The 25196-nt window shown below is 40.2% G+C and overlaps 1 protein-coding gene and 1 long non-coding RNA gene across 3 annotated transcripts; both read right to left on the bottom strand.

Annotated features, from left to right (window-relative positions):
- Positions 1–7231: 7231 nt before the first annotated feature.
- Positions 7232–24297, bottom strand: Nbdy (negative regulator of P-body association). Of its 2 annotated transcripts, XM_028883417.2 has the most exons (4): positions 24036–24297; positions 22142–22275; positions 17919–17989; positions 7232–7496 (listed from the first exon to the last, which is right to left on the bottom strand). In XM_028883417.2, the coding sequence occupies exon 1, from the start codon at positions 24269–24271 to the stop codon at positions 24065–24067; it is 207 nt and encodes a 68-aa protein (XP_028739250.1). In that variant the 5' UTR covers positions 24272–24297; the 3' UTR covers positions 7232–7496; positions 17919–17989; positions 22142–22275; positions 24036–24064. The 2 variants fall into 2 exon arrangements, with proteins under 2 accessions (XP_028739250.1, XP_028739249.1); XM_028883416.2 differs by lacking the exon at positions 17919–17989.
- LOC114702845 lies at positions 7232–24414 on the bottom strand. Its single transcript, XR_003736043.1, has 4 exons — positions 24036–24414; positions 22142–22275; positions 19194–19271; positions 7232–7496 (listed from the first exon to the last, which is right to left on the bottom strand). It is a non-coding gene; the product is annotated as an uncharacterized LOC114702845 (long non-coding RNA).
- Positions 24415–25196: the final 782 nt, after the last annotated feature.

Raw genomic sequence — 25196 nt, forward strand, 5'->3', positions numbered from 1 at the left:
ATAAATGGGACCAAAGACAAATATCACAAATCATTTCAACAGTTACAGAAAAGGCCTTTGATAAATTTAGCATCCCTTCATGATAAAAAACCCTGAGGAGACCAGGAAGAGAATAATCATACTTCAATCTAGTAAATGTTATGCATGACAAAACCTATAGTTAATATTATACTGAGTAGAGAAAAACTAAAATATTTTCCTGTACTGTTAGAGTACTTCATGTAATGCTTGAAATCTTAGACAGAGCAGTAAGGCAAGAGAAAGAAATACAACCAAGACAGTAAGAAGTAAGATTATTGTATAAAAACCTTTAATAAACAATTTACAGAAATTTGATTTTTTTAATGTAATTTAGTGGAGTTTCTATTGGTGCTGTTATGTTTTAATTCATCTTTAACTTTGTGGTCTTGAGCCAGGTGGTGGTGGTGGTGGTGGTGGTGGTGGTGGTGGTGGTGGTGGTGGTGGTGGTGGTGGTGCACGCCTTTAATCCCAGCACTTGGGAGGCAGAGGCAGGCGGATCTTTGTGAGTTCAAGGCCAGCCTGGTCTACAGAGCGAGATCCAGGAAAGGCACCAAAGCTACACAGAGAAACCCTGTCTCAAAACAAAAACAAAAACAAAAACACCCTTTGTGGTCTTGATCTGGTAAATGTGTGTATTGTGTGTTTTTAGAAGAATAAACACTTCTTCCATTTCTTACAAATATTTTTCCAGGGAGAGCTTTCTCTGGAAAAATGACTCCTTCCAGAACAGCAACTGGGTAATGCACGAACAACATCTTGTAGCTGCTGCAGTGTCAACGGTGGAATGGATTATTATTTGTGTGTATGCCTGTCCCTCCCAGGTCTTCTTTGAGGCTTCTGGCAGTCACTGACTAACTTTCTGTGTGTGCGGGACTAGATCTAAGACGTAGATGAGATCTGCATCAAAGACCCAGGGTGTCTTAATAATCTTGACTTTGATGGAAATCTGTGGACACACCTCCAAGTAAACTTACCAACACTTATTTCCTGTCTTTGGTTGGAAATAATAGGTTTGGGATATCTTAAACCTCGACAAGATCAGTGGACTTCCTCCGGGTATGTGAACAGTCACATATCCTAGTAGACTCTTCGGCAGATAGGACTGCTGTAGAACAGCCTTGAGAAGAGTTGGAGTCAAGTTATCCTACTATTTAGACTCTTCGGCAGATAGGACTGCTGTAGAACAGCCTTGAGAAGAGTTGGAGTCAAGTTATCCTACTATTTCAGGATTTTCTGTATGTACAAGGTCTACAGGCCTGTTTCTCTGGGGCATGGGTAAGCCTGACATACCATAGTACCTTGATTGAGTAAAACTGCTTAAAGAAGATAGCTGAGAGGATATAGAAATATTTTTACAACATTATAGATCACAGCCAAAATCATACAAGGCACAGGTGAATGTAGCTTCTTCAAGATCCCAGGGGAGATGTTTTGTATGATAAGGCTGTGGGCATGGGAACTTGAGGGATTGGCTTAGGGGGTGGGTGGAGGGGGAGAACGCTGAGAGAGATGACTGGAAAGGGGGGCTTTTTTGGGGTCAGGTAGAAGCCTGATGCAAGGGAAACTCCCAGGAGTCTACAAGGATGGCCCCAACTAAGACTTCAGCAATAGTGGATAGGTAGCCTGAACTGGCAGCCATACCCTGTGATAGGATTGGTGACTACCCCGGTGGTCATTGGAGAGCCTTCATGCTGTGTTTGATGGAGGCAGATCCAGAGACCCAAGGCCAAACATTGGGCTGAGCTTGGGGACTCCTGCTGAGAAGAGGGAGGAGGGATTGTAGGAGCCAAGAGGAGCAGTCAGGGACATCGGAGGAAAATCCACAGAAACCAACAACCAAGGAGCCTACATGGGATTGAATTAGGCTCTCTACTTATATGTGACAGTCTGTAGCTTGCTCTACTTGTGGGACTCCTAACTTTGGGAGGGGGGCTGTGCCTAATGCTTTGGGTGGCTTTGGGGAACCTATTCCTCATCCTGGGTTATCTTTCTCAGGCTTAATTAATACAGGGAAGGTGCTTGGTGTCATGGCAGCTTGATATGCCATGCTTTGCTGATGCCCATGGGAGGCCTGCCCCTTTCTGAGTGAATATGGAGTTGGGGTAGATTGAGAGGGGAGGGAGTGGGAGGAGAGGAGGGAGGAGAGGCTGTGGTTGGGATGTAAAACAAACAAACAACCAAATAAATAAATAAATAAATAAATAAATAAATAAATAAATAAATAAATAAATAAAACCAGAAAAATTTAAAGAAAAGAAATAAGTGTTAGGGACTCAATTTTTAGTAGTACAGAGAGGATAGATAATTCATTTCATGGCCTATCAAAAATATTTTGTGACTTCATATAAGACAGATTTGAATATTTTTGGAAAACTGAAGGATATAATGACATTGGTTGATAATGTCACTGGAAAAAGGGAGATGTAATAAAAGAACTATCTTAGGGATTCAAATTCCTGGTTTGGTTTAAGCACTTCATAGGTCATTTGTTTCTAGATATGTCTCATGGGAGCTACTTTCCTCCTAAAGCTACAGGCCTGAAATTGCTGAAGTACACGCCTTCATTTTGTAACTGAAGGAATTTGAAAGTAAGTTTTACCCTCAGCCTCAGAGAATGTCTAACATGGAAGTGAAGTCATTGACCAGGAAAGAAATAGATCCTGTAAACATAACTATGTATGTGTGGGAAGGCCTTAATGAAACTAAAGGCATTGACCTCTTAAATTCTAGGGAGTCCTTGCCAATTAAAATGGCCTTATTACCCACAGTAGTATTGACCATTCCACCTCTTTCTAAGGGAAGTGACCTTCCATCCTTTGAGAAAATGGTAATATTCCCTCTTGAGTCACTTCTCAAGCAAGAAAATGCTGGTTTTCCTCAAGACCTAGACCTATCACCCATCTTTGTTTCTAGACAGTTACCCATAGCCAAATCGTAGGAAGGCTCTACAAGTGAGGTAGCTGACAGATAAAGTATGAGTGGTGATGCGGTGTGATAGACTACAAAATAACTATTAGAGCTCTATAATTTCTTCAAGCAGAACTACCCAGAGAACTTGTGAAGAATGGATATTATAGTTGTAGGGTATAAAGGTGTAAGTGGAAAAACAAAACATAAAGTTGGGTGGGGAGACTCTGAATAGTTTAGTTGATTGGCTAAAATGTGTATCAGCAGATCAAGTTTGGGATGAACATCAAGATACCTTTGCAGGAATGAATGAGATTTCATCTGGTTACTCTAAGAAACAAGAAAGAGGCACATGCCTCATGGTCTCATTTGGCCGTTGTAGGCAAAATGTTCTTCATCGAAATGTATAAATCTTTCTATTTTGTATAATCCAAGGAGTTGCTAGCTTTAAGTGGGTCTTACAAGAAAGGCTTTGAAACAGACAGAGATTGCTTTGCAAGTTCTTCTGTTATGTGAATCATATTCATCACAATGAACATGGCACTTAATGAAATTCTCTGTGATGGAAAAGAATGCTGTTTGAAGTCTTTGGCAAGTTTTTATATATGTCCCATAGTGGAGGCCCTTTGAAAGAAAGTAACCGTTCATCTCTCTAGATACAGCGTTTGGCCTACATTCATAGAAACTGAACATGGGCCACCAAGTTATGATGCGATGAGTTTCTTGTCATGAAATGAGTATAATATGTATGTACACGTAACAGTCTGTCATCAAATGGAAGTAAGCATATACATGACCAGGTTCATGCAGATTTAAAAGGCCCAGGCAAATAACACAAGGGACTCACCCAAATATTCATGGTTCCTAGACCTACTACACTTTATTTTATCTCTCAGAATGAGTCTATTGCTTTGTGGAGCGTGCCCTACAGTGAACTGACATAGAAAGTTAAGACTCTGGACCCAGTTTATGGCTCATAATGAGATTAAATACCATGTTTACCATCTTGTAGCAGATGGTTGATAGGACAATGGAATATTTTTGAAGATTCAGTTACAGAGCCATCTGTGTGACAGTAACATGCAGGACTGAAACGAGGTCCTCTAGGAGACCACATACACTCTGAATCTGTGGACATCATATTATCCCTGAGTCAGAATCTGCAGGCCCAGAAATAAAGGGCTGGAAATGATAACAGTAGCACTTACTGTTACCTGTAATGATCCACTTAATAAAAGTTTTCCTTCCTAGTCCCATGATTTTTAAATCCTACTGGGCTAGAGATTTTTGTTTCTAGAGAAAGGACTAGAATGCCATCTGCTAGAGAAATTATAATCATTCAATTTGGGTTCCTCATGCCTCTGAACATGTGGAGAACAGCGAAAAAGTTATTATCCTGGCTAATGCCAATGATCCTCAGGGACTGAGGATTGCTAGGCTATAATTTGGGTAGGAAAGAGTTTATATGTAATATTGGAAGCTCCTTAAGGAAAATGATTTATAATTGAATTCAATGTAAAAGTACAAAAAGCCAATCTGAACAGGACTACTAATACCTCAGATGTTTAGAAATGGTATTTTAGGTCAACTTACTAGTTCAAGAACTCTGACCAGCTATTGTGCTTGATGAAGGCTAACAGTATAGATATTAGAAGGTGGTTACAAATGTCAGCTGCAACTTCATAAGTAGTTAGAGAGAGAAGTGTAAGTTATGAGTATTACCTCATATAACAAATATACGTATATATTCATATAATGGAAATACCTTTGCTTTCTTTCTTCTCGTATTCTTTTACTATGAAAAAAAAGATGTGCTGACTTTGTATATGCAGAGGATCTGATGCAGACCCGTGTCAGCCCTGTGTTTGCTGCTTCCAAGAGGTTCTCAGATGTTCCAAAATGGACAAAACGTCTGCTTCGCCTTTGTGTGTGTGAACCTGCATCCAAGTCACAAGTTTCTTGGGGCCCACACACTCAGCTTAGTCTCAGCCAGAGAAGAGAAGTTGTTGGGACTTGGAGACATAAATAAATGAAAGTACCTCTGATGCCTAGGTTTGATGGTAAGACCGGTCTTTGTGATTCTGTGCCACTGTACCAGTGAGCAAGCTGCAAGTCCAGAGAACTTCTCTAGAGCTTGATGTCTGTGTAGGACACAGGCACACCTTACCTTTTTTTTTTTTTTTTTTTTTTTGGCTTTTCTGAGACAGGGTTTCTCTGTGTAGCCTTGGCTGTCCTCGATCTTGCTCTATAGACCAGGCTGGCCTTGAACTCACAGAGATCCACCTGCCTCTGGCTCTCGAGTGCTGGGATGAAAGGTGTGCACCACCAGCACCCAGCAGTGGCCCATTCCTTCCAAGTGTATTTTTGCAGAATGCAAGAACTATGGAGTTCACTGGGCCTCTTTTCTTTCAGCCCCATTGCCCCCACTGAAGGGCATTTTGCCTTCTTGACTAGGTTGTTGCCAAACGCCAATGCAGGGTTGCCCTCCCTTCCCCCACTCCCCCGCACCCCGTTGTTTTGAGACAAGGTTTCTGGATGGTGGCAGCAGCATACATCTTTAATCCCAGCACTCAGGAGGCAGAGGCAAGCAGATCTCTGTGAGTTCAAGGCCAGCCTGGTCTACAGAGCTAGTTCCAGGACTGCCAAGGCTACACAGAGAAACCCTGTCTGTCTGGGATGGGGGAGGAGGCACCATCACCACACCTAGCCTCTAGTGTTGTGTCTTTTATAAATCTAACGTCCAATATTTCTGAATTTCCTGGCCTCTATTGTTGCACTCAAGTACCTTTCCATTCCACCTCCTCTCCCTTTAGACATACCCCTGCTTTATTTTAATACAGCAGAGGTATAGGAAAATTCTAGAAGTCTCCAAACTACCACTTTCCTCCCCTGATGGTGTTCTTTAAAATAATCCCTTTTTAATAAAAATAACATATGTAATTATATTATAAAAATTACCCACATTTTTTGTTGTCACTTGCTCTTTTTGTATAACATCTAAAATAAATAATTCAAGCTTATAATTACTTACTCCTGTTTCTTTCCAAGAATTTTATAATGTAACCACTGGATGGATGTCTGTGATATATTGTAGGTTAAGTTTTGAATGTGTGTCAGGTGGGGATTTGGCTTCATTCTTTTGTACGTGGATGCCCACTAGTCACGGCACCATTTGGTCAGAACACCATACTTCTCAGCCTTGCTTGGCACCTTTTCAGAAGTTGTCTATAAATATGACAGCTTATGTCTAAGCTGCTGATTTTATTTCATTAATCAATACGTCTATCCTCCAGCATTCTGCTCAAAAATTCGCAGTAAATTTTCGTATCTGGAAAAATAAGATATCCTGGAAATGCGTTGGCTATTCTAGTTCCATTGCTTTTCTGTGATCTTCAGATCATTGTGGAACACTCCCTCAGAAGGCAACTTGAACTCGGATACAGATTCCACTGCACATTTCAGAGACTGGCATCAGCTGCACAGTATTGCGCCTCAGGCCCATGACATGCCTAGCACCAGTTAGCATTTGGTTCAATATGACCATGATTTCTGTTTGTAATGTTTGTTGCTTCAATAGTTTAAAAGCTCTAAATGACAATGAGAGATACAGCGTTTCTAATGTACTTGCTCAGAATGTATTAATTGCTCATGGTGTAACTGTGGAATAGAAGTGATTATCACTGTATATTTGTCATTTTTTCCCCCAGATTCCTTGCTTCTGAGGCCAAGGACCAATTTCAGTGTTCAGAATCAAATACTAACATTTCACACCTTTTCAAAATTACTTGTCAGCTTTAACTATTACTTGAACAAATTATGTGATCATTTTATATACTAACCTATAGGCATGTTTATTATGTTGCTTTCAGATACACTATGCACTCAGAAAAAAAGTACTTTTCCTGTGTTATAATTCAGAAGGTAGGAATTCTCCTTCTTATCACTCTGGCTGACAGTTGTTATAGTGCATACACAATTTTCCTGTGAATCTTTAATCCCTCCCCCACAAACCATTTTGACCAAGAAAATAGTTAAGTTGTGGAATACAGAATGAGGATTAATATGACAGGCTATACATGGCATAAACAAATTGTCAGTTAAGTGTAGCTCACTGGCAACCTAAGTCTTTTAGAATTTCACCTGTCCATGCCTTTCCTGCCACAGTCACACTACAGTGATGATTACATGGCTATCTGTAGGGAAAAGGTCAGTTTGGCAAGTCATTTTAGTAATATATTATATTTAGAATTTTCATGGAATACTTACTTCAAACTCAAAATTTAGTAGAGAATAGTCATATATCTCTAACACAGCAACAAGACAAAATTTATTTGGACATTAATGGATTTATGCAATTTGAATGGAATACAGTAAAGACTGGGTATCAACAAAAGAAAGCAATGATTGGCTTCTGCAGGACCATCTCAAGGGCATTACTTGCTTTGGTGAATTTACCATGATCCACACACACCATGGCCTTCAGTCCTAGAAGTCTACAACTCGATTTTGCCCACGTCCTAAATTCATCCAAATTCTGGAGGTGAAATCACAGTCATTACATCATAATACTGAAAGATATAAAAAGAGAAGGATATTCATTTACAATGAGAAATGCAATTATACAGATCAAATACACGTGTTCAGAAGGCAATACTTCAAATTCCCTTCTAAGCAGATTATGGGAAAAACAGATCATAGGATACTAATAATCTGCTAGTGGTTGGTACCTAAAGTGTTTGAATGCAAAGAGGGCTTTCATGTCAACTAGATCAGCTGTTTCTGCTCCCCTTAGTGTAATTTTCTCCCAGAATTCAGCGGCTCTTGCTTTTCTGTGGATCATCCTCCATCCCCCGGGCCCTTGTTGCTTCATTGCCCGTGACTAACTCTTACATTCTTTAGATATCTAGTCAAACTTAACTTAAATAACATAGATAAAAGCCCTCTTGTCACCAGACCTTTGCCATTCCTCAGTCTTCCCTCTGCCTCCAGATGCAAACATCAGCATCAATTACTTCTTTAGCATTGTCTATGCCTTCGTATATATGTATGCACAGATGGTGGTTACAATAAAATATTTTAGATTTGCAGTTTGGGATATGAATTAGATCTTCCATTTATATGGTTTACCCATTTAAGTTCTAGGTTTTTACTTTCTTTTTGTATCTCACTATCTCTGTATAGTCAGGGCTAGTCTCGGGCTAGTCTCGGGCTAGTCTCAAACTCATAATTTCCCTCCTGCCTGTTTCCCAAGTTCAGGGATTATGGGTGTGTAGCACCATGCCCCACTCCTTGAATAAGATTTCTTTATAAAAATTGACTCACCTCATTATTTCAGTTGTCTCATAATACTATATTATATGATAATATTATCTATTAAATTATTCCTCTGCTGAACGGCATTGAGTGTGATTGCAACTTCTACTATGAAAAACAATTAAATTGGTTTATTCATATGTAGGATCACTTTCATGAACTCCAGAAATGAAACAGGTCAAAATACATACCTGTAAAAATGTTGATGCTGCTAAAATACTCCAAATGCTTATGTCTTCATTGTATGACTCACATATTATGTATTTAGCACTATCATTTATAAAACTGAGGATTATGGAGAATTGATCTTTTTGTGTGTTTATAGGGTGTGTGTGTGTGTGTGTGTGTGTGTGTGTGTGTGTGTGTGTGCATTCACGTGTGAGTGTACATGTTTCATGACATGCATGTGGATAATCTCGGGCGTTGGTTCTCACCTTCCACCTTGTCTGACCCAGGGTCTCTTTGCTGTTCTCAGGAGCGGATGCCAGGCTAGCTGGCCCGCAAGCTTCCAAGGAGTCTCCTGTTTGACCTCCCATCTTGCTGTAGGAGTGCTGGGATTACAGATGTGTGGTTCCACACCCAGTTTTACCTGGTTTATGGGGATTTGAACTCAGGGCTTCACACTCATGCAGCAAGCGCATTACCCACTGAGCCATCTCCCAAGAATTTTGACTACCACAAATTGAAAGAACTAACAGTGAATTTGTAAAATTGGGGATTTCCCTCGTCTCTGTTTCCCAAGAACTGGGATTATGGGTGTATACCACCAGGCCCACCAAGCTCACTTAATGAGCATTCTTTATGAAATTGACATACCTCAATATTTTATTGGTCTCACAAGATTGCTCTATATGACAATGTTAATTTCTTTAATCATTCCTTTGTTGAATGGTATTGATATAGTTAGTACAAACTAGCAGTTTCACAATAGCTGATTTATGAAAGAACGGAGGTGGCTCATCTTTGTATCTTTAGTTTTCATTTCAACTGATTCAACTGCTGTTTGACTTCCAGTAAAGAATGCACAAAGTCATTCATTCATTGTGGTTGGCCATATACATTTCGTCTTCCATGACCTGCCCATTCTTTGACTACTTTTTTTTTTTTTTTTTTTGGTTTTTCGAGACAGGGTTTCTCTGTGTAGCTTTGCGCCTTTCCTGGGACTCACTTGGTAGCCCAGGCTGGCCTCGAACTCACAGAGATCCGCCTGCCTCTGCCTCCCGAGTGCTGGGATTAAAGGCGTGCGCCACCACCGCCCGGCTTCTTTGACTACTTTTTAAAATCATGTTTTTGTACTAAAAGGCAGGACTGTTTGATCTGTTATTAGAAGTAATTGATGAATTATCCATTATACACATTTATATGCGTGCAGTAATGTAACTACAGCATACATCAACCGTCTCCATGTTTGTCTATAATTTCTTTCTTTATATATAAGCTTGAAAGTTTGATAAAAATTATTTCAAGATAGGTGTAGTAGTAAGGGATAAAATATAAAATGTATAAAGACAAGACTAGAAGCTGGGTGTAGTGGTGCATACATGCCTGTAATCTCATCATTTGGGAAGTAGAGACAAGATAATTAGTAGTTCAAAGCCAGCCTGCGCTAAATGAGACCCTGTGTCTAAAAAAACAAGAGAAAGAAAAAGTTTAGTAATTTTTTCCAATAAGCCCCATTTCCAGCCTCTGTAGGTTGGCAGATGTAGTCCAGAGTACATGCTCCACTTTTTTAATAATCATCATAAACAGATATATTGACCAATATGTAGGTTTTCCATTTGCTACTAAAATGAGTTTATATAATATACATTATTATGCAATGTTTTCATTATTTAGCATTTCATATTTAATATACGTTATAGATTTAATATGCTCTTCTGAAAATAGATTCTACAACTTAATCAATAGTTCTCCAAATGAAGGGCATTGAGTGTTCCAATTGTTTTCTTTTTTTGTTTGTTTTTTGAGACAGGGTTTCTCTGTACAGCCCTGGCTGTCCTGGAACTCACTCTATAGACCAGGCTGGCCTTAAACTCAAGAGATCCGCCTGCCTCTGCCTCCTGACTGCTGGGATTAAAGGCATGCTCCACCATCACCAGGCTCCAATTGTTTTCATAAATATCCAAATATATTCTCAGCCTGTTGGATTATGAGGCAAACCAAATTTCAAGATTCCCTAAGTATCTGCCAGGAAATGGATCCCAAACTATGTTGATACTTAACTCTCTTATATAAAATGACATCATATTTCCATATAAATGGCATGCATGCTTACACTCTCATATATAAATATCATAGACTACTTGCAATGCCTAAAACAATATAAATGCTATGTAAATAGTTGTTATATTGTTTAAGTGGTCATATAAAGAAAAGTCTACCAGCAAAACAGTCATAGATTCACTAGTACGGTATAGGACAACCACAATGACAAAGGAACATTGTTGATCTGGGACTGGAGCTAAATGAATTCACCAACACAGAGCCTTTGATGGAAGGCCAACTGTGCTCTCTTAAAATAGGTATAATAATCCAGTCTCTACATGTTTTAGACAGACCTCAGACAGAACTAGTAGTTCTTATACTTTAGGTTTATGAAACATAAAATAAACGTATTTGATAGTTATGCATCAGCACAATTATGAGGTTATATAAACATTTTAAAAATAATTTACCTTTAGCTCTTTTAAATCTGGTATTTCATTTCCAAAAATGAATTATAAGCAGGGTGTGGTGGTGACACATGACTGGAATCCTAGCACTTGGGAGGTAAATATAATTGGATCAGGAGTCTGAAACCAACCCACTGTATCGAGTTCCAGGCAAGCCTAGACTCCAAAGCAAGATGCTATCTAAAAGAAATTATACTTAAAATTCCATAGGAGGTCTTAGTAAAAGTAACACTAATCTTCCAGATTTAAATTTTCTATCCAAATATAACATTTTGCAATATTATACACTGGGTCTTATATTTATTTTTAGGAAGCTTTGTGGTGCTGTGAAGCAAATCCAGGGACTCATACAAGAGAGGAATATTTTCTATCAATGAACTATATGCTTAATCTATGATACAGTGTTTTATGCACTAATATTTTATTATTTGTTTTGTTTTTCAAAATGTCTATACATTTGCAAACCAATAATCCCTAGAAAAACAATACAGAAAACAAGCAAAGACAAAGTGTTAAGAAACACATTGTGGCTGATATATGAATGAAAAACTTTCACTCGTACCAAGTAAATGTCAACTTCTACAGGCAATATGGACAAATTATAAAAAGTAATTCATTCCTCAAATAGAAAAAGTGTCAGTGCACACAAAATATAAGGAATGAAAGAAACAGAAAAGATGCACACTTTAGTATGCTTTGGAAAAGTGGGACAAAAGCCATAAAAAGATGCAGAGAGATCACAGTTAAAGAGAAGGTGTGACTTTGAAAGGGGGAATCCCACTCCTTGCTCGTCTAGATCTCTGCACTTCTTCCCCCTCCTCGTGTCTCTCACAGCTGAAGTGGTGGCCTTGCAGCTAACACAGCTTAGGAAAAGTTCACCAGTAGCTGATGAATGACAGACATTGGCTCCTGTTGGTGAGTTTGGTTTTGGTCTCGGCGTGTTTAACTGTTGTTTTACCTCCACTAAAGAATCACAGAAAGCTTATTTCTCAACCCAGCCCACAGAAAAGTGCTGGAATGCATTGAGCGGACAACTTTCAAATTCATCAAGAAGCTCTGTGCATTTCCAGAGTGGCCTACGCTTCTAGGGAGGTACAAGTGAAGAGACAGTGTTGGTCATATTGAAGAGAATACCAGCATTGTGTGGCATAGTATTCTATATGCACTTAGTGTTATAGAGACCCATTGCCTCCAAAGGTACTGCCCTATAAATCTTACCTTAGCCTCCACCCAGAAGACTCAGATCAACTGAGACTAACAGAGGTGAATGTTCTTGTTGTGCATAAAGAAAGGGGTAACTGCCAGTGGAAATGGTATCTAAAAGGCTCAGGCAGCGATACTTGCTTTCTGCCAAATACCAGACATTAGGCATGGGAGTGAACAAGGACAGCTAGGTTGAGTAGACTCAGGCCAAGTCAGATCTCTCATCGTGAGTCAGAGGCACCACCCAAAGAGAAGCCAGCACACCAGTGTGGCCCACGGGGACAGTAGGCACTCTAGAAGCCCTGGGGCAACACAAGTAGGGGCATGGAGGCCAATGAAACTTAAAATGAAATCATTTGGGGTATGGCCATTGGCCAGTGACGTAGGCACTGGGGCCATTGATACTGGTATCCCTTTTGAAGATCAGCAGTGTACCCAGATCTGAGAGCTACGGGCATGCTAGACCAGGTAGCTCCTTTCCTCACAGGAACACGGGAGAGGTTATAGTGGTGAGGCATTTGTACTTGGCAGTTCCAGGCCTCTGCCAGTGGGAACCTACCAGCATGCCTGCCTCTTCCTTCTCAGAGTGCTCCTAAGCACCGGAAGCAAGGTGTCTTTCCTTCCTGTGACAAGCGCAGTTAAGGTGCCAGCCAGGAGACACGTGCTGGCACTTACTCTTCACTTTCCACTCATGGGTTTCCACCAGCTTGTGTACTTGACTCGCTCCACTTACCCTTCCCTCTGGATGGCCACAGATCACAGCTAGAACTCTTTCCCTGTCCATCTATTGATGTGGTCCTGGAAAGACTAAGAAAGTATTTGAGCAAGGGGCTGAGAAACTAGGGACTAGAGGAATCCTGTTCAGGCAGCAGCTTGACTCCCCCCGCCCCCCACCTCTGGCTTTCTCAATTGTCCTTGGCTCCTGCTCTTAGAAGAAGAAAATAGTTCAAAGATTTAAAAGACACACTGTGACCCCATAGGAAGACTCAAGTCATAGTTCAGCTGTCTACAACATTGTTTCCTTCTAGGCCTGTGAAGTCAGCTGTAGGTCATACCGCCTTGGGCTGAGCCAACCAAACAGCCAGGCATCCACAGGGTGGAAGGCAGGAGTGTCTCTTATATGAGCACCAGGCAGCTCACTCATGTCTAACTCTGCAAACGGTGGACTGACCTTCACTAGAGCCCACAGCTCCCTACCTCAAAGACCCAAGATCTCTCTTTAGAACATTTCCTCTGCCCTGTTTCTGTTCTCTGACCAACTAAGGGTCCCTAATCGTAGCAGGAAAGGCAGAGGAAGATAAGTATGGGCCAGAAAGGGAAAGAACGGGATCAGAGAGGTGAACAGGGGGGAAGACTTGGTCAACTCCTGCTGAGTGGATGTTTCCTGGATCCAGTCCCAGAGCTTTTTAATGGGTGGTAACTCACAGATGTAGTGAAAAGACAATCGAAACACCCTCCTTCCTGGTAAGGGGCATACTACCAAAAGGCCTCTTGTTGATGCGATGTCCCTCTAACAAGTACAAGGGCGTTGATCCAGCTGTAGGCCTGAAATACCTAAAGACAGGGAAAGATGAATCTGCATTTCACCCTTGTTCTCTCATGAGCACGGTGCAATGGGACAGAGATTGCTATGGCCCCAAGGCCAACTGTGCATTTCAGTGTAATTAGAAAAAAACTGTCTTTAGGCTATCTAGTTCAGGTTCTCGGTCACCCACGAGGTATTGGATATGGGTTCCATCTCATAGAGTGGGCCTTAAGTCAAAGCAGACATTGGTTGGTCAATCCCACAAGCTCTATGACACGAATGTTGGCCCTAGCGTATCTTGAAGCCAGGACAGATTGTAGATCAAGGTTTTGTGGCTGGGTTGGTGTTTATGTTTCTCTTTTGGTAGCCTGTAGAGCACCTTCCTGCACCAAAGACACTAGAATATAGGGGTGAAGGTTCTGTGTAGGTACCAGCTAGACCTTTCTGTGTTCAATGAGTTGTGTGGGTGCTGCCCTCAGCAATGGGCCCCACTGTCTGTTTGTGGAGAGCAATTTATTGTCTTTGCAACAGCCTGGATTGTTTAGGGATTTCCATGGGACCTCTTCTACTGCTCTTATGCTATCCTGCTATACTCATAGATCAGTGCCTTACTCAGCCATCATCAGAGAAGCTTCCTCCTGCAGCAGATGGGAACAAATACAGAGACCCACAGCCAGACATTACAGAGAGACAGACAGACAGACAGACAGACATAGAGAAAGGCCTTTGAACACACAGCTCTAAACAGGATGTCTCCATCAAATCCCTCCCTCACAGCTCAGGGAACCCCATGAAAATAGGATGCAGAAAGACACCAGGAGAACAAGGCCCTCTAAATTAACTAAGCAAAGTTCATATGAACTCACAGAGACTGAAGCAGCATGCACAGGGCCTGCATGGGTCTATCCAGGTCCTCTGCATGTACCATACAGCTTTCAGTTTAATGTTTTTGTGGGACTCCTGAGTGTGTGAACTTGTGGGTCTCTGATTCTTGTGCCTTCTCTTGGGCTCTTTTCCTTCTGCTGGTTTCTCTTGTCCAACTCTGATGTGACAGCTTTGTTTTACCTTATTGTATTTTATTTTGTCATGTTTAGTTGTTATCTCTTATGCGATTGTTCTTTTCTAATGAGAGACAGAAAGGGGGTGGATCTGGCTGAGATGGCAGGTGGGGAGGCACTGAGAGGAGTAGAGGGCAGGGAAACTGTAATCAGGAGATACTGTGTGAGCAAAGAGTCTATTTTCAATACAAGGGGGAAACAAGCAGAACCAGCACAATTCTGTTGTCCACACCACTGGTCTTTCACAATCCACAGATGGAATTGAGTGACACTGAGATTTCAGTGTGTCTACTCTTTTGATATCTGATATGTGCAAACAAATACAAACCCTGGGATCAGAAATAACAATAATTACAACGATGCAATAAATAAATAATTGGTTCTTGAAGCAGAGGTCAGGGAATTAGGGTAAAATCTCCTGAGGCCATGACAGATAAGCAAGTCTGTAAGGCAGACCGCAGAGATGTCAGAGTTCCAAAGGTAATATGAAATGAGCGTGAAGTAACAGTAAATTCAAGAGAATCATAGTGGGATAAGAAATTCAATGAAGCCGGGCAGCTGAAGGCCAACCTAGTCTACAAAGCGAGTTCCAGGCAGGATAGCCAATGCCATAAAGAGAATCCCTGTCTTGAACAACCAAAAAAGAAAAAAAAAAAAGAAAGAAAGAAAAAAGAAATTCAACGAAAAGCTGGAGAGATGGTTTAGTGGTTAAGAGCACTGGCTGCTTTTCCAGAGGTTCTGAATTCAATTCCCAACATCCCCATGGTGGCTCACAACTGTTCATAATGAGATCTGGTGCCCTCTCATGGCCTGCAGGCATACATGCACGCAGAACACTGTATACACAATAAATAAATCTTTTTAAAAAAAAATCCACCGGGTGGTGGCGGCAGTACACCTTTAATCCCAGCACTCGGGAGGCAGAGCCAGGCGGATCTCTGTGAGTTCAAGGCCAGCCTGGGCTACCAAGTGAGTTCCAGGAAAGGCGCAAAGCTACACAGAGAAACCCTGTCTCAAAAAACAAAACAAAACAAAACAAAACAAAACAAAACAAAACAAAACAAAAAAACTACACAGAGAAACCCTGTCTCGGGAAAAAAAAAATACAACGAAAGGCTTTTGTTCAGTTGGTATAAGACAGAGAGGTTAATGGTAATATATCAGGCTTAAGCGATATGCCATATGTTATCTTGCAAGCCATTTAATAATATTTTATTGTAGATATAAGGAAATCATTAAAGAATTTCAAGCAGAGAAACAATCCGGTTATATATATTTGAGAGATACCATTCTCGAGGCTGTGTCAAAAATGAAAGGCAACAGTAATAATTTTTCAATATTAAACCATTTGTCACATCTGACAGTTGCTTTCTGAATTTCCTTTAAAATCTGGACAGCAAACTCTGCCAGGATCTCTCCTCTACTTCCCCTTTGTTCATCTTTCTCTAGGACTCTTGAAATGTCGGTGGTCCTAGAGTTGTATTCAGTTTTCTATATGCATTTGTGTTTTAGTGTCTCATTCGCTCCCTTGACTTGAATTGTCACTCTTGATAGCAGTTTTTAACCTAGCTATCAAAACTTCTCTTGTCATCTCAGATCTTTACCAGCTTGCCAGGAATCTCCACCTAGCTAGCTTACTCAAAAGAGTGAAAACTATCCCATGAATTGCGTTCTGTCTCTCAGACAGTGATTTCACATAATACTAAATCCAGAAACTTGAGAATTGCCTTCCTTTATCTAGAACTCTTATCTGTCATGAACGTTTGTCAACTTAGCTTGGCTAGGTTAGAATCCGCAGTTATGGGCAGGCGGTGGTGGTGCACGCCTTAATCCCAGCACTCGGAAGGCAGAGCCAGGTGGATCTCTGTGAGTTCGAGGCCAGCTTGGTCTACAGAGCAAGATCCAGGACAGGCACCAAAACTACACAGAGAAACCCTGTCTGGAAAAACAAAAAACAAAACAAAACAAAAATCCAGTTATTCAAACAATGATCCCCATTTCTTATTACATATTTCCTACTAATTATGTTTCACAGGCTAATCGTTGATTAATATAACATCTGATCAATATTGCATAAATCTTTCTTAATCCATTTCTCTAACTTCATCCAACTATCAGTGACTATTTTTTACTTGAAGGATTTTCACATTATTAACTATCTTTCAATCCAATATCTTCCTATGCTATCTTCCACATGAAGATTGGTATGATGTATATAAAATATAAATATGAGCATAACACTTTCCTTAAAAGTTTTTTCAGAGCAGGGTCTGACTGTGTGGCCCTTGCTAGCCTGGACTTTGCTATGTAGACCAGTTTCATCTTGAACTCACAGGGATCCATCTGCCTCTACCTTCCAAGTGCTGAGATTAAAGGAGTGGTGCCACCACATTTGGCTTTCTTAAAAGTTTTGAATGACTTTATGTTTCTTATTGATTTACCTGGAAACGTTTTAGTAAAGAACACAAAGTCTTCATATTCATGCTCCACATTACTCAACAGGTTAACTCTACATCTCAGGAAGTTACATGACTTGCAGATCTAGCTACTACTATCTGTACCCTCTAAAAATGTAGGCTGTCTTGCACTCTGTACTTTTGGTCATTAAAGTCTCGCTCCTTGAAATATCCTCTACTTGCCCTTATGACTGTCGCCTGTGTTTGACACCCGATTCCCAGCTGGTTGATGCTGTTAGGAAATGTTATGGACGTGGTAGCACATGCCTGTAATCCCAGCAACTCGGGGAGGCTGGGGCTGGATTGGGGCTTGAGAGTTTGGGTTTCAGGAAATGCCATGGAGCCTTTATGAGGTGGAGCCTTTCTGGAGGAAGCAAGTAACTGGGGATGACCATTGGGGGCTTATAGCCTTGCCCCACTTCCTGCTAGCTCTCTCTCTGCTTCCTGTGTCTGGATAAAATGTGATCAGCCAGCCTCCTGCTCCAGTTGCCTGCTGACGTGCCTTCCTCACCATTACGGGCTGTCTTTCCAGAACCTTAAAGCAAAACAAACCCTTTCTTCCTCAGGTTATTGTTGGTCATGGTATTTTATCACAGCAACAGAAAACTAACGGATTTCCCCACTGTAATACCCAAGAGTACTTTTCAAGACCCAGCACAGACATCGATCCACACAAAAACCCATCTTGGTACTTCTAATCTAGGTAGTACAGCCTCTTGCATTCTCTTACACAGCTTAATGTGCTAATTCCTACAGAACTTACCAAACTGGTTTATGGCTTTAGTGGGTGACTTAGACATCTTATTTTTGCAGTATGGGCACCTGGTACAATGTCTGTAATACAACAGATGTTCGCTTTAATATACGTTTTTAAAAATATTTCTGCTAGTTGAATGAAAGAATGGATTATCAAACACTGAGTTATGGTTATGGTTAGCAACTATAATGGAATGTGTGAAAAGCTGAATAATAGGTATGTAAAGGAGTTCACATCATAATTCCCAGGACTGGCGACTATATTACTTTACAAGGTAAAAGAACTCTGCTGATATAATTTCAAATATAGATTTCAAGACAGAAGAATTTCCTCTGGATTAGCTGGGTGGCATACTTTGACTGAATGTATATTTAAACATAGAAATCCTTTTTCTACCTGAGTCAGAGAGAGGATAGATGAGAATAGGAAATGGAGAAATTTTAAGTGTGAGAGGAATTCAACTTATAGTTGGTTTTGAAGACAATGAAAGAGGATCACAAATGAAGGGCTTTTAAAAGCTGGGAATACCCATCAGCCACCATCCATGAAGAAAATGGGAGTCTCACTCTTACCTTTGTGAGGAATGCAATCCTACCAACAACCTAAGGAGCAGAGAACAAATTCTCTGGAGTCTCTGGGAAAAATGCAGCTGGCCAGCACTTCATTTAACCAGGTGAAAACTATACCAGACTTCTAATCTACAGCAATGTAATATAATAAAGTTGTTATTGTGAGCCCTAAATTCACAGTAAACTAAAGAATGCAAGAAAACACAATATATAGCAAAAACTGGAGGGAAGCAGGGTGTGGTGGCGCACGCCTTTAATCCCAGCACTCAGAAGGCAAGAGGCAGGTGGATCTCTGTGAGTTCGAGGCCACCCAGGGCTACATGGAGAGACCCTATCTCAACAGAAAGATGGCGAGATTGAAGAACTGACAAAGAAACACCATCGCCACAATGGAACCTTGCTGTAATGTATTAATAGCAAACAAAATAGATTTTAAGGAAAGTTTTAAGAAAAGGGTCACAAAAATGATAAAAGATGTATCCTAGACTTTACTAGGGATATAGAAGATTTATACATGATAACACATTTATCAGATATGTATAGACCTCTATATATAAAAGGTGGAATATACAATCCCTTTACCAACACCCAAGAATTAGCAACTGTTATGTTTTCTAAGACATAAGGCAAATTTGAACAAATATGAAACAATGTTTGTACTCTGAAATTAAATGTGAAATAATAAAAGATAAAAAGATCTATAGATCCACACCTCAGTTTGTAAATACGATCTCCCAGTAGCACAGTCAAATAGTGAAATGGTCAATGGGGTAGAAAATATAAGATGAGCCTGAAAGTAAGGAAGAAAAGAAATGTTAAAATAAGTCTAAACATATGTCAGAGAATGGTGAACATGCCCAAGGGTAGAGAAGACAAACTGAATAAAATAATTATGATAGCAACAGGCTATTTATGAAATAACTCCAAAATTTAGGTGTCTAAATATAATAAATAAGTAAATGGAGAAAAAGCTTTCTCTTCAAGTAGAACATAAACTAGTGAATGCAGTAAAAATGATGGAGCTTGAAATGTATTATTCTGTAGTCACCATAGTAAAAACATTTAGTCAAGAATAATCAACAGATGCAAAAACTACTAGAAGATAGTTTGATGAGAAACAGAAAAGTTGTACAATCTCCAAGTATTCACAGCAAAATTATTGACTGTAAAGAGAAAACAATGGGTTAATATAACAAAATCCCAGCAACTTAAGCAAGAAGCCAATGTTGATTAGCATCTGCCTCATGAGCAAGCTACAATGATGCCCAGAGAAAAATTTACTATGAATTCTGTGGTCTTCCTGCCAACATACATCATCAAAATATAAAAAGAAGGAAATGATACACACACCTCAATTGAGGAGCCTTCTACAAAATAATTGTCTTATATTTTGAAAAATTGTCAATGTCAGCAAAGACAAAGAAGATTGAAGAAATTGAAGAAACTTCCTGATCAAGGACTAGACAGACAAACACACACAAACTATGTCTCATACAATATCCTGGATTGCAACTTCCAACAAGAAAAAGTAAAAAACAGGTAACACATGAAAACGTATTTATTCCAAGTAAACACAGGGAAGTATTAAGAAGGAAAGCAGAAATACAGCTGCAAATTCCTTTTGATGGCAAAATGAAAGTGAATGGTAGGGCAAATGTGGCAAAATACTAGTTGATAAATGTGGATAAGGGGTATGGGAAGTTTTGTTTTTATAATATCCTTATAGTTTAAACATGAACTTAAATATCAATAAGCATCCTAACTATGATCTTTGTATTTATGAAAAAAAGCTTTCAGTTTTGTTTTGTTTGTTGATAAGATGTCACTATGTAGCCCAGGCTGGCCTGACTCACTATGTAGACTAGACTGGCCTCAAACTCATAGAGATCCACCTGTCTTTGCCTCCTGGGTACTGGAATTAAAGGTATGTGCCACCATACCTGGCAAAAAAAAGTTTTATATTAGCAAATTCTATTGAGGTGTATAGCACGTATATAAATTTATTTTTTGCTGTTGTTGCAAGAAGGATTAAAAAATACTTTAAAGTGGGAGAAAATAAATTTTAATTTGTAGCTTAGTTAATGGTTTCAAAATACAATTTTTAAAAGAATGCATAAATAACTGGAAGTTTAAAAAGCAAAACTAAAATGTCATAGGCTGGGGCTGGAGAGATGGCTCAGCGGTTAACAGCACCTGTTGCTCTTCCAGTGGATGGGATACAGTTCCCAGGGTCCATGTGGCAGCTCACAGCCATCTGTAATTCCAGCTCCAGGGGATCTGATACTGTCTTCTGACATCCCAAGGCACCAGGCATACACATGGCACAGACATATATGCAGGCAAAACACCCATACATATACAATGGCCAAATTAAAAAATCATTCAAGACATTATAAAGCGATAATTGTTTAGTATAATAACAAAATAATATACATAAACCTGTGACATTCTTACAAACTGGTAGAGAATAATAATTTGTAGTTTTCACCTTTTATTTTAGAAAAGAAATATTAATGAGCTAGCATTCAACTCACTATATTAGAAAATGAATGAATGAAAGGGAACTAGAAGAAAGAGAAATATAGATAAAAATAATTAAAAGAGAAAGCAGAACTGGAGCGAAGGCCCAGTAAGCAAACTGGCTATTCAAGCACACAGACCTAAATTCTATGTCTGGCACCTAAATAAAAGTTGGGCGTGCTGGCCAGGCCTGTAACCCCAGTGCTGGGGAGGTGGGGACACTGGTCACCTGGGCTCATGGACCAGCCAGCCTATCCTCATCAGGTCTCAGAAAACAAAACAAAACACAAAAAGACCAAAAAAGTGAACGATTCCTGAAGACCAATACAGGAAGCTAATCTCTGCCCTACCCCCAATCCCCCAAATGAAGAAGCCTTGTTAAAACCAAAATAAGGAGATTCGTTAAAGTTATTGTAACTTATCACATTCTTGTGATGTCATATGACTAGGCAAAATATGCTTATGCAAGTAGATACAGATAAAATATTTGGTGTAAAAAAAAACCTTCATACACATTCACATCCTCTCAGCAAACTACAAATACTAACTAATTTTTGGCTGGGTGGTGGTGGCCCATGCCTTTAATCTCAGCACTCAGGAGGCAGAGGCAGGAAGATCTCTGTGAGTTCAGGGCCACCCTGGTCTACAGAGTGAGTCCGCGGACAGCCAGGGCTGCTACACAGAGAAAACCTGACTTGAAACACCAAAAAAATTTTTTTTCTTGGACAAACTAAAATATATATGCAGGTAAAGAAGATAGTGCCAATACAATATAATTAAAAAAATAGCCCAAGATTATCCATAAATCACTAGAAAAAATAATTCAGAAAGGATGCATGTTATAAAATTGATACAAAAGTACAAGTCATTTTCCCCTTTACTAGAAAATGGGGTTTAAAAAGACTCATTTCACAGTAATGACAGAAACTATAATCTGCAGTTAATTTACTAAAGCGCCTTGCAGATTTATGTGGCTATTTTTTGGTGCATATGGTTTCGTATAATATAGAAAATATTTCAATTTTATCATTAATGCTAGCTTTTTGGGTTTTGTCTGGTTGTTTTGAACTTGCCATTATCAATTTCTTTCTGCTTCCTTTACATGTATTTTTAGGAAAGAAAACAAAACAAAAAGATTACCTTTAGCATCACAACTTCCAGGTGCAGGTCACCAGCAAAAGCAGGGTAGCATTGGAAAGAGTCATGGTCTTCAGTGGGTGAAGTATTTTACAAATGCACCAAGGAAATGACGTCATACTGCAACCTGTCAAAGACTGAAAAACAGTACAGCAAGGTGATGTCATCCCTTCTTCTAGCACACTCAGGCTGACTCATTTGCCCTGGCCTTTCCAGTTCCTTGTGTTCCTCTCAGTTCCCAATGCAATGGCACCTTCCTTTTAAACAGTTGGGTACACAGTGTTAAGGAGGTATGTTCTGCACAGCCCCGTAGAGCATCGAGTTTCTAGAACCAAGCGTTTTCTTTGTAATCAAATCTCAACATGGACACTTAGTGTCTCACAACTTGTAGTAACTTAGGAACTTATTGGCCTATACAAACATCCTTTGGTGGATTTTTGATTCAGTTCAAACATGCAAAAACCCTTTAGAAAAAATATGGCACACAACAAAATTTCACTAAGTATTCACTATTGCAGTTTTCCATGATTGAAATCACTGGGGAGAAATTGTGGAGCTCTAGAGGAGCACTTCTGGCCCTGAATGGCTTCCTTTGTTTTCTAGGTGAGCATTTGTCTCCCAGTAGCCAGCATTACCACATTTTGCCTTTGAATCGAGGTAAAAAGCGAGGGGAGGAAGGGCCTATGGAATAACAATCACTTGCTTTGAGGTGAAATGGAGCTCCTTCCTGTTCTATGCTTTAGATACCCAGAAGATCCACGGTTGCCAATGTTATTCATGACTTGCTCAAATGCCAATTTCACTCCTGCTGCGCAACAGCCACTGTGCCTTAGTCATGTGTCTCCACACTTCCCAGCGCAAGGCCTAACCACAGCAAGGCCTCCATAAACGTATGAGATGAAGAAGGCATTATGAGACTTGAGTCAAACTTGGTGTTTTTTTTTTCCTTTTACATTCTCTGAGGCTCATTAACAGGCTTTTGATTTCCTGAAAGTATGGGAGTCTTAAAACACAAACAGTGCCTGTTTGGAAATCACCTATGGTATTCATGCTTCGAGAATAAGCTGCGTACTCCCTTAGCAAACAGTCAAGGCCTACGGCCCTGAATCTCCTCTCTTTCACAGATTCAGAATTACAGGCAAGCTGCCTCAGAGCAAGCCTGCCCTCGGGCTTTCATTTCTAGGCCTAAAAAATATTCCATCTCATATGGCAGATGTCACTCACCCTTTAAGGCCGACCCAAAGTTCTCCCTTCCTCTTTGATGGCTCTCTGCTACTAACAGGCAGTGCCTTGGTCCATCCATGATTCCTGAACACCTTGAACAAGCACTTGGGTTTGACCATCATTTTGTACATTTTGTTTTCCCTTATGAAATCCCATTTTACATAGAAAAAAAACCCTGGTTCTCAAAGCTCACCTTATAATTGACCCTGGGCACAGGCCTTAGGCCTTGGGCACATCTTTGCCCTTGGTCTTGAACTAAGCATTTTCAAATGGAAAAAATCTCCAATATACACAAAAGTAGAGAGAGTAGTATGGTAAGTCCCCATCCAATTTCAATTTATTAACCAGTGAACATTTTGTTAGTATCTCCCTACACTATGGCCTGTCACCAACAACAAAATACTGCAGTTTATTTTAAAAATTACAGTTATCTCATGTAAAACATCTTAATTACTCAATGCAATCAAATACCCATTTCATCCAAGCATACTTTGAAAAAGAGCCATTCAACGCCTATCCGTTGTTTCTCTCTCTCTCTCTCTCTCTCTCTCTCTCTCTCTCTCTCTCTCTCTCTCATCTGTGGAAAGAGCAGGAAAGTGGGGAAGAGCTTGGGGAAAGCATAATTAAGTTTCAGAGAGCCTGGATGTCCCAGATGAGAAAGAATGTATCTGACCTGATTTAGGCTGGGAAAAATCTATTTCACTACTTCTCCGGAGGAGGAGGGTGCGACTTCAGTCCAGCAGATGCAGGAGGAGGCGCCGAGGGGAGAGTGGTACCACCTCCACTGGGAGTCCCTTCTGGATAATCCCACCGCGGAGCCAGGACACAGCGCTTTTTTGGAGGCTTGGGTTCCCGTGTATTGCCTGGTGGGAGCGTGGATCTCCCGGAGGCACAAGGTTGGTCCCCCATAGGTATGACCGGACCAGAGCTTCAGTTTTCTCTGGTGGGCCCTGGCAAGGCCGAGAGATCTGAGATGGCGGATCCCCTCCAGGCACAGGGCTGGCTTCCTCCTGGTTTCGCTGTTACCGTATTTCCTGTATCCTGAGACGTATATCCCTTCTCCGCCTCCACAGCGCTCCGTTCCCCATCCCATTTTAACCTTTCTACGAGAATGGAATGCAAAAAAAAAAAAAAAAAAAAGGTGCACATTTAATGAAACGCTTTTCCTTAGCACATCTCCCCCTCAGTTTAATTAACTATATGGAGAGTTTTACACGGTTTAATTTTAAAAATGTCAATTTGCCTGTAACTTGCCAACAGGGCATGTCTTAATGAATGAGTGTGTGGGAGGGTCGCGGGGGTGCAGTAACCAAAGAAATTAAACGTTTTACAATGCAGTTGCATTGGCACATCACAGAGCCATGAAAACGGGTACAACCATCTAAAAGACTGTATATAAAACGTGTTGACTGATTGACTACAGTGTTAAATTGCAAGCTGCTTGTGAAAATGGATACACAATAAATCATCATGTGCCATACAACCCAGGACCACTGTGTTTCCTTCAAATTTTTACATTTTTGTCATCTTTGAAAACTCACTATTTTTTTTCTCATTCCAACATCTGAGATTTCTCTGAAAACAGACAACTGGTGGCATTCCATGTTTAATCGGCAACATTTTATTCCTTTTTAGGGCTATGGAAAACAATGACTCATCTTGCTATTGTGCTGTTATTATATTCTATGTTATATGGTAAGGAGCCAGAAACAGTAAGCAGAAGGTGCGAGAAAACTGAGAAAAGGCTTCTGAGTTGCTTTGATCTGCATCACTAAAGAACCTTAGGATCTGGGCCACTTTGCCTGTTCACAAACTAAACCACACTTTCCACTAC

This window comes from Peromyscus leucopus, chromosome X, assembly GCF_004664715.2.
Source record: "Peromyscus leucopus breed LL Stock chromosome X, UCI_PerLeu_2.1, whole genome shotgun sequence".
Lineage (NCBI taxonomy): Eukaryota > Metazoa > Chordata > Mammalia > Rodentia > Cricetidae > Peromyscus > Peromyscus leucopus.

Bases quoted from the DNA above. Each gene is read 5' to 3' on its own strand.
- Nbdy (XM_028883416.2), bottom strand. From the start codon at position 24,271: ATGGGGGACCAACCTTGTGCCTCCGGGAGATCCACGCTCCCACCAGGC.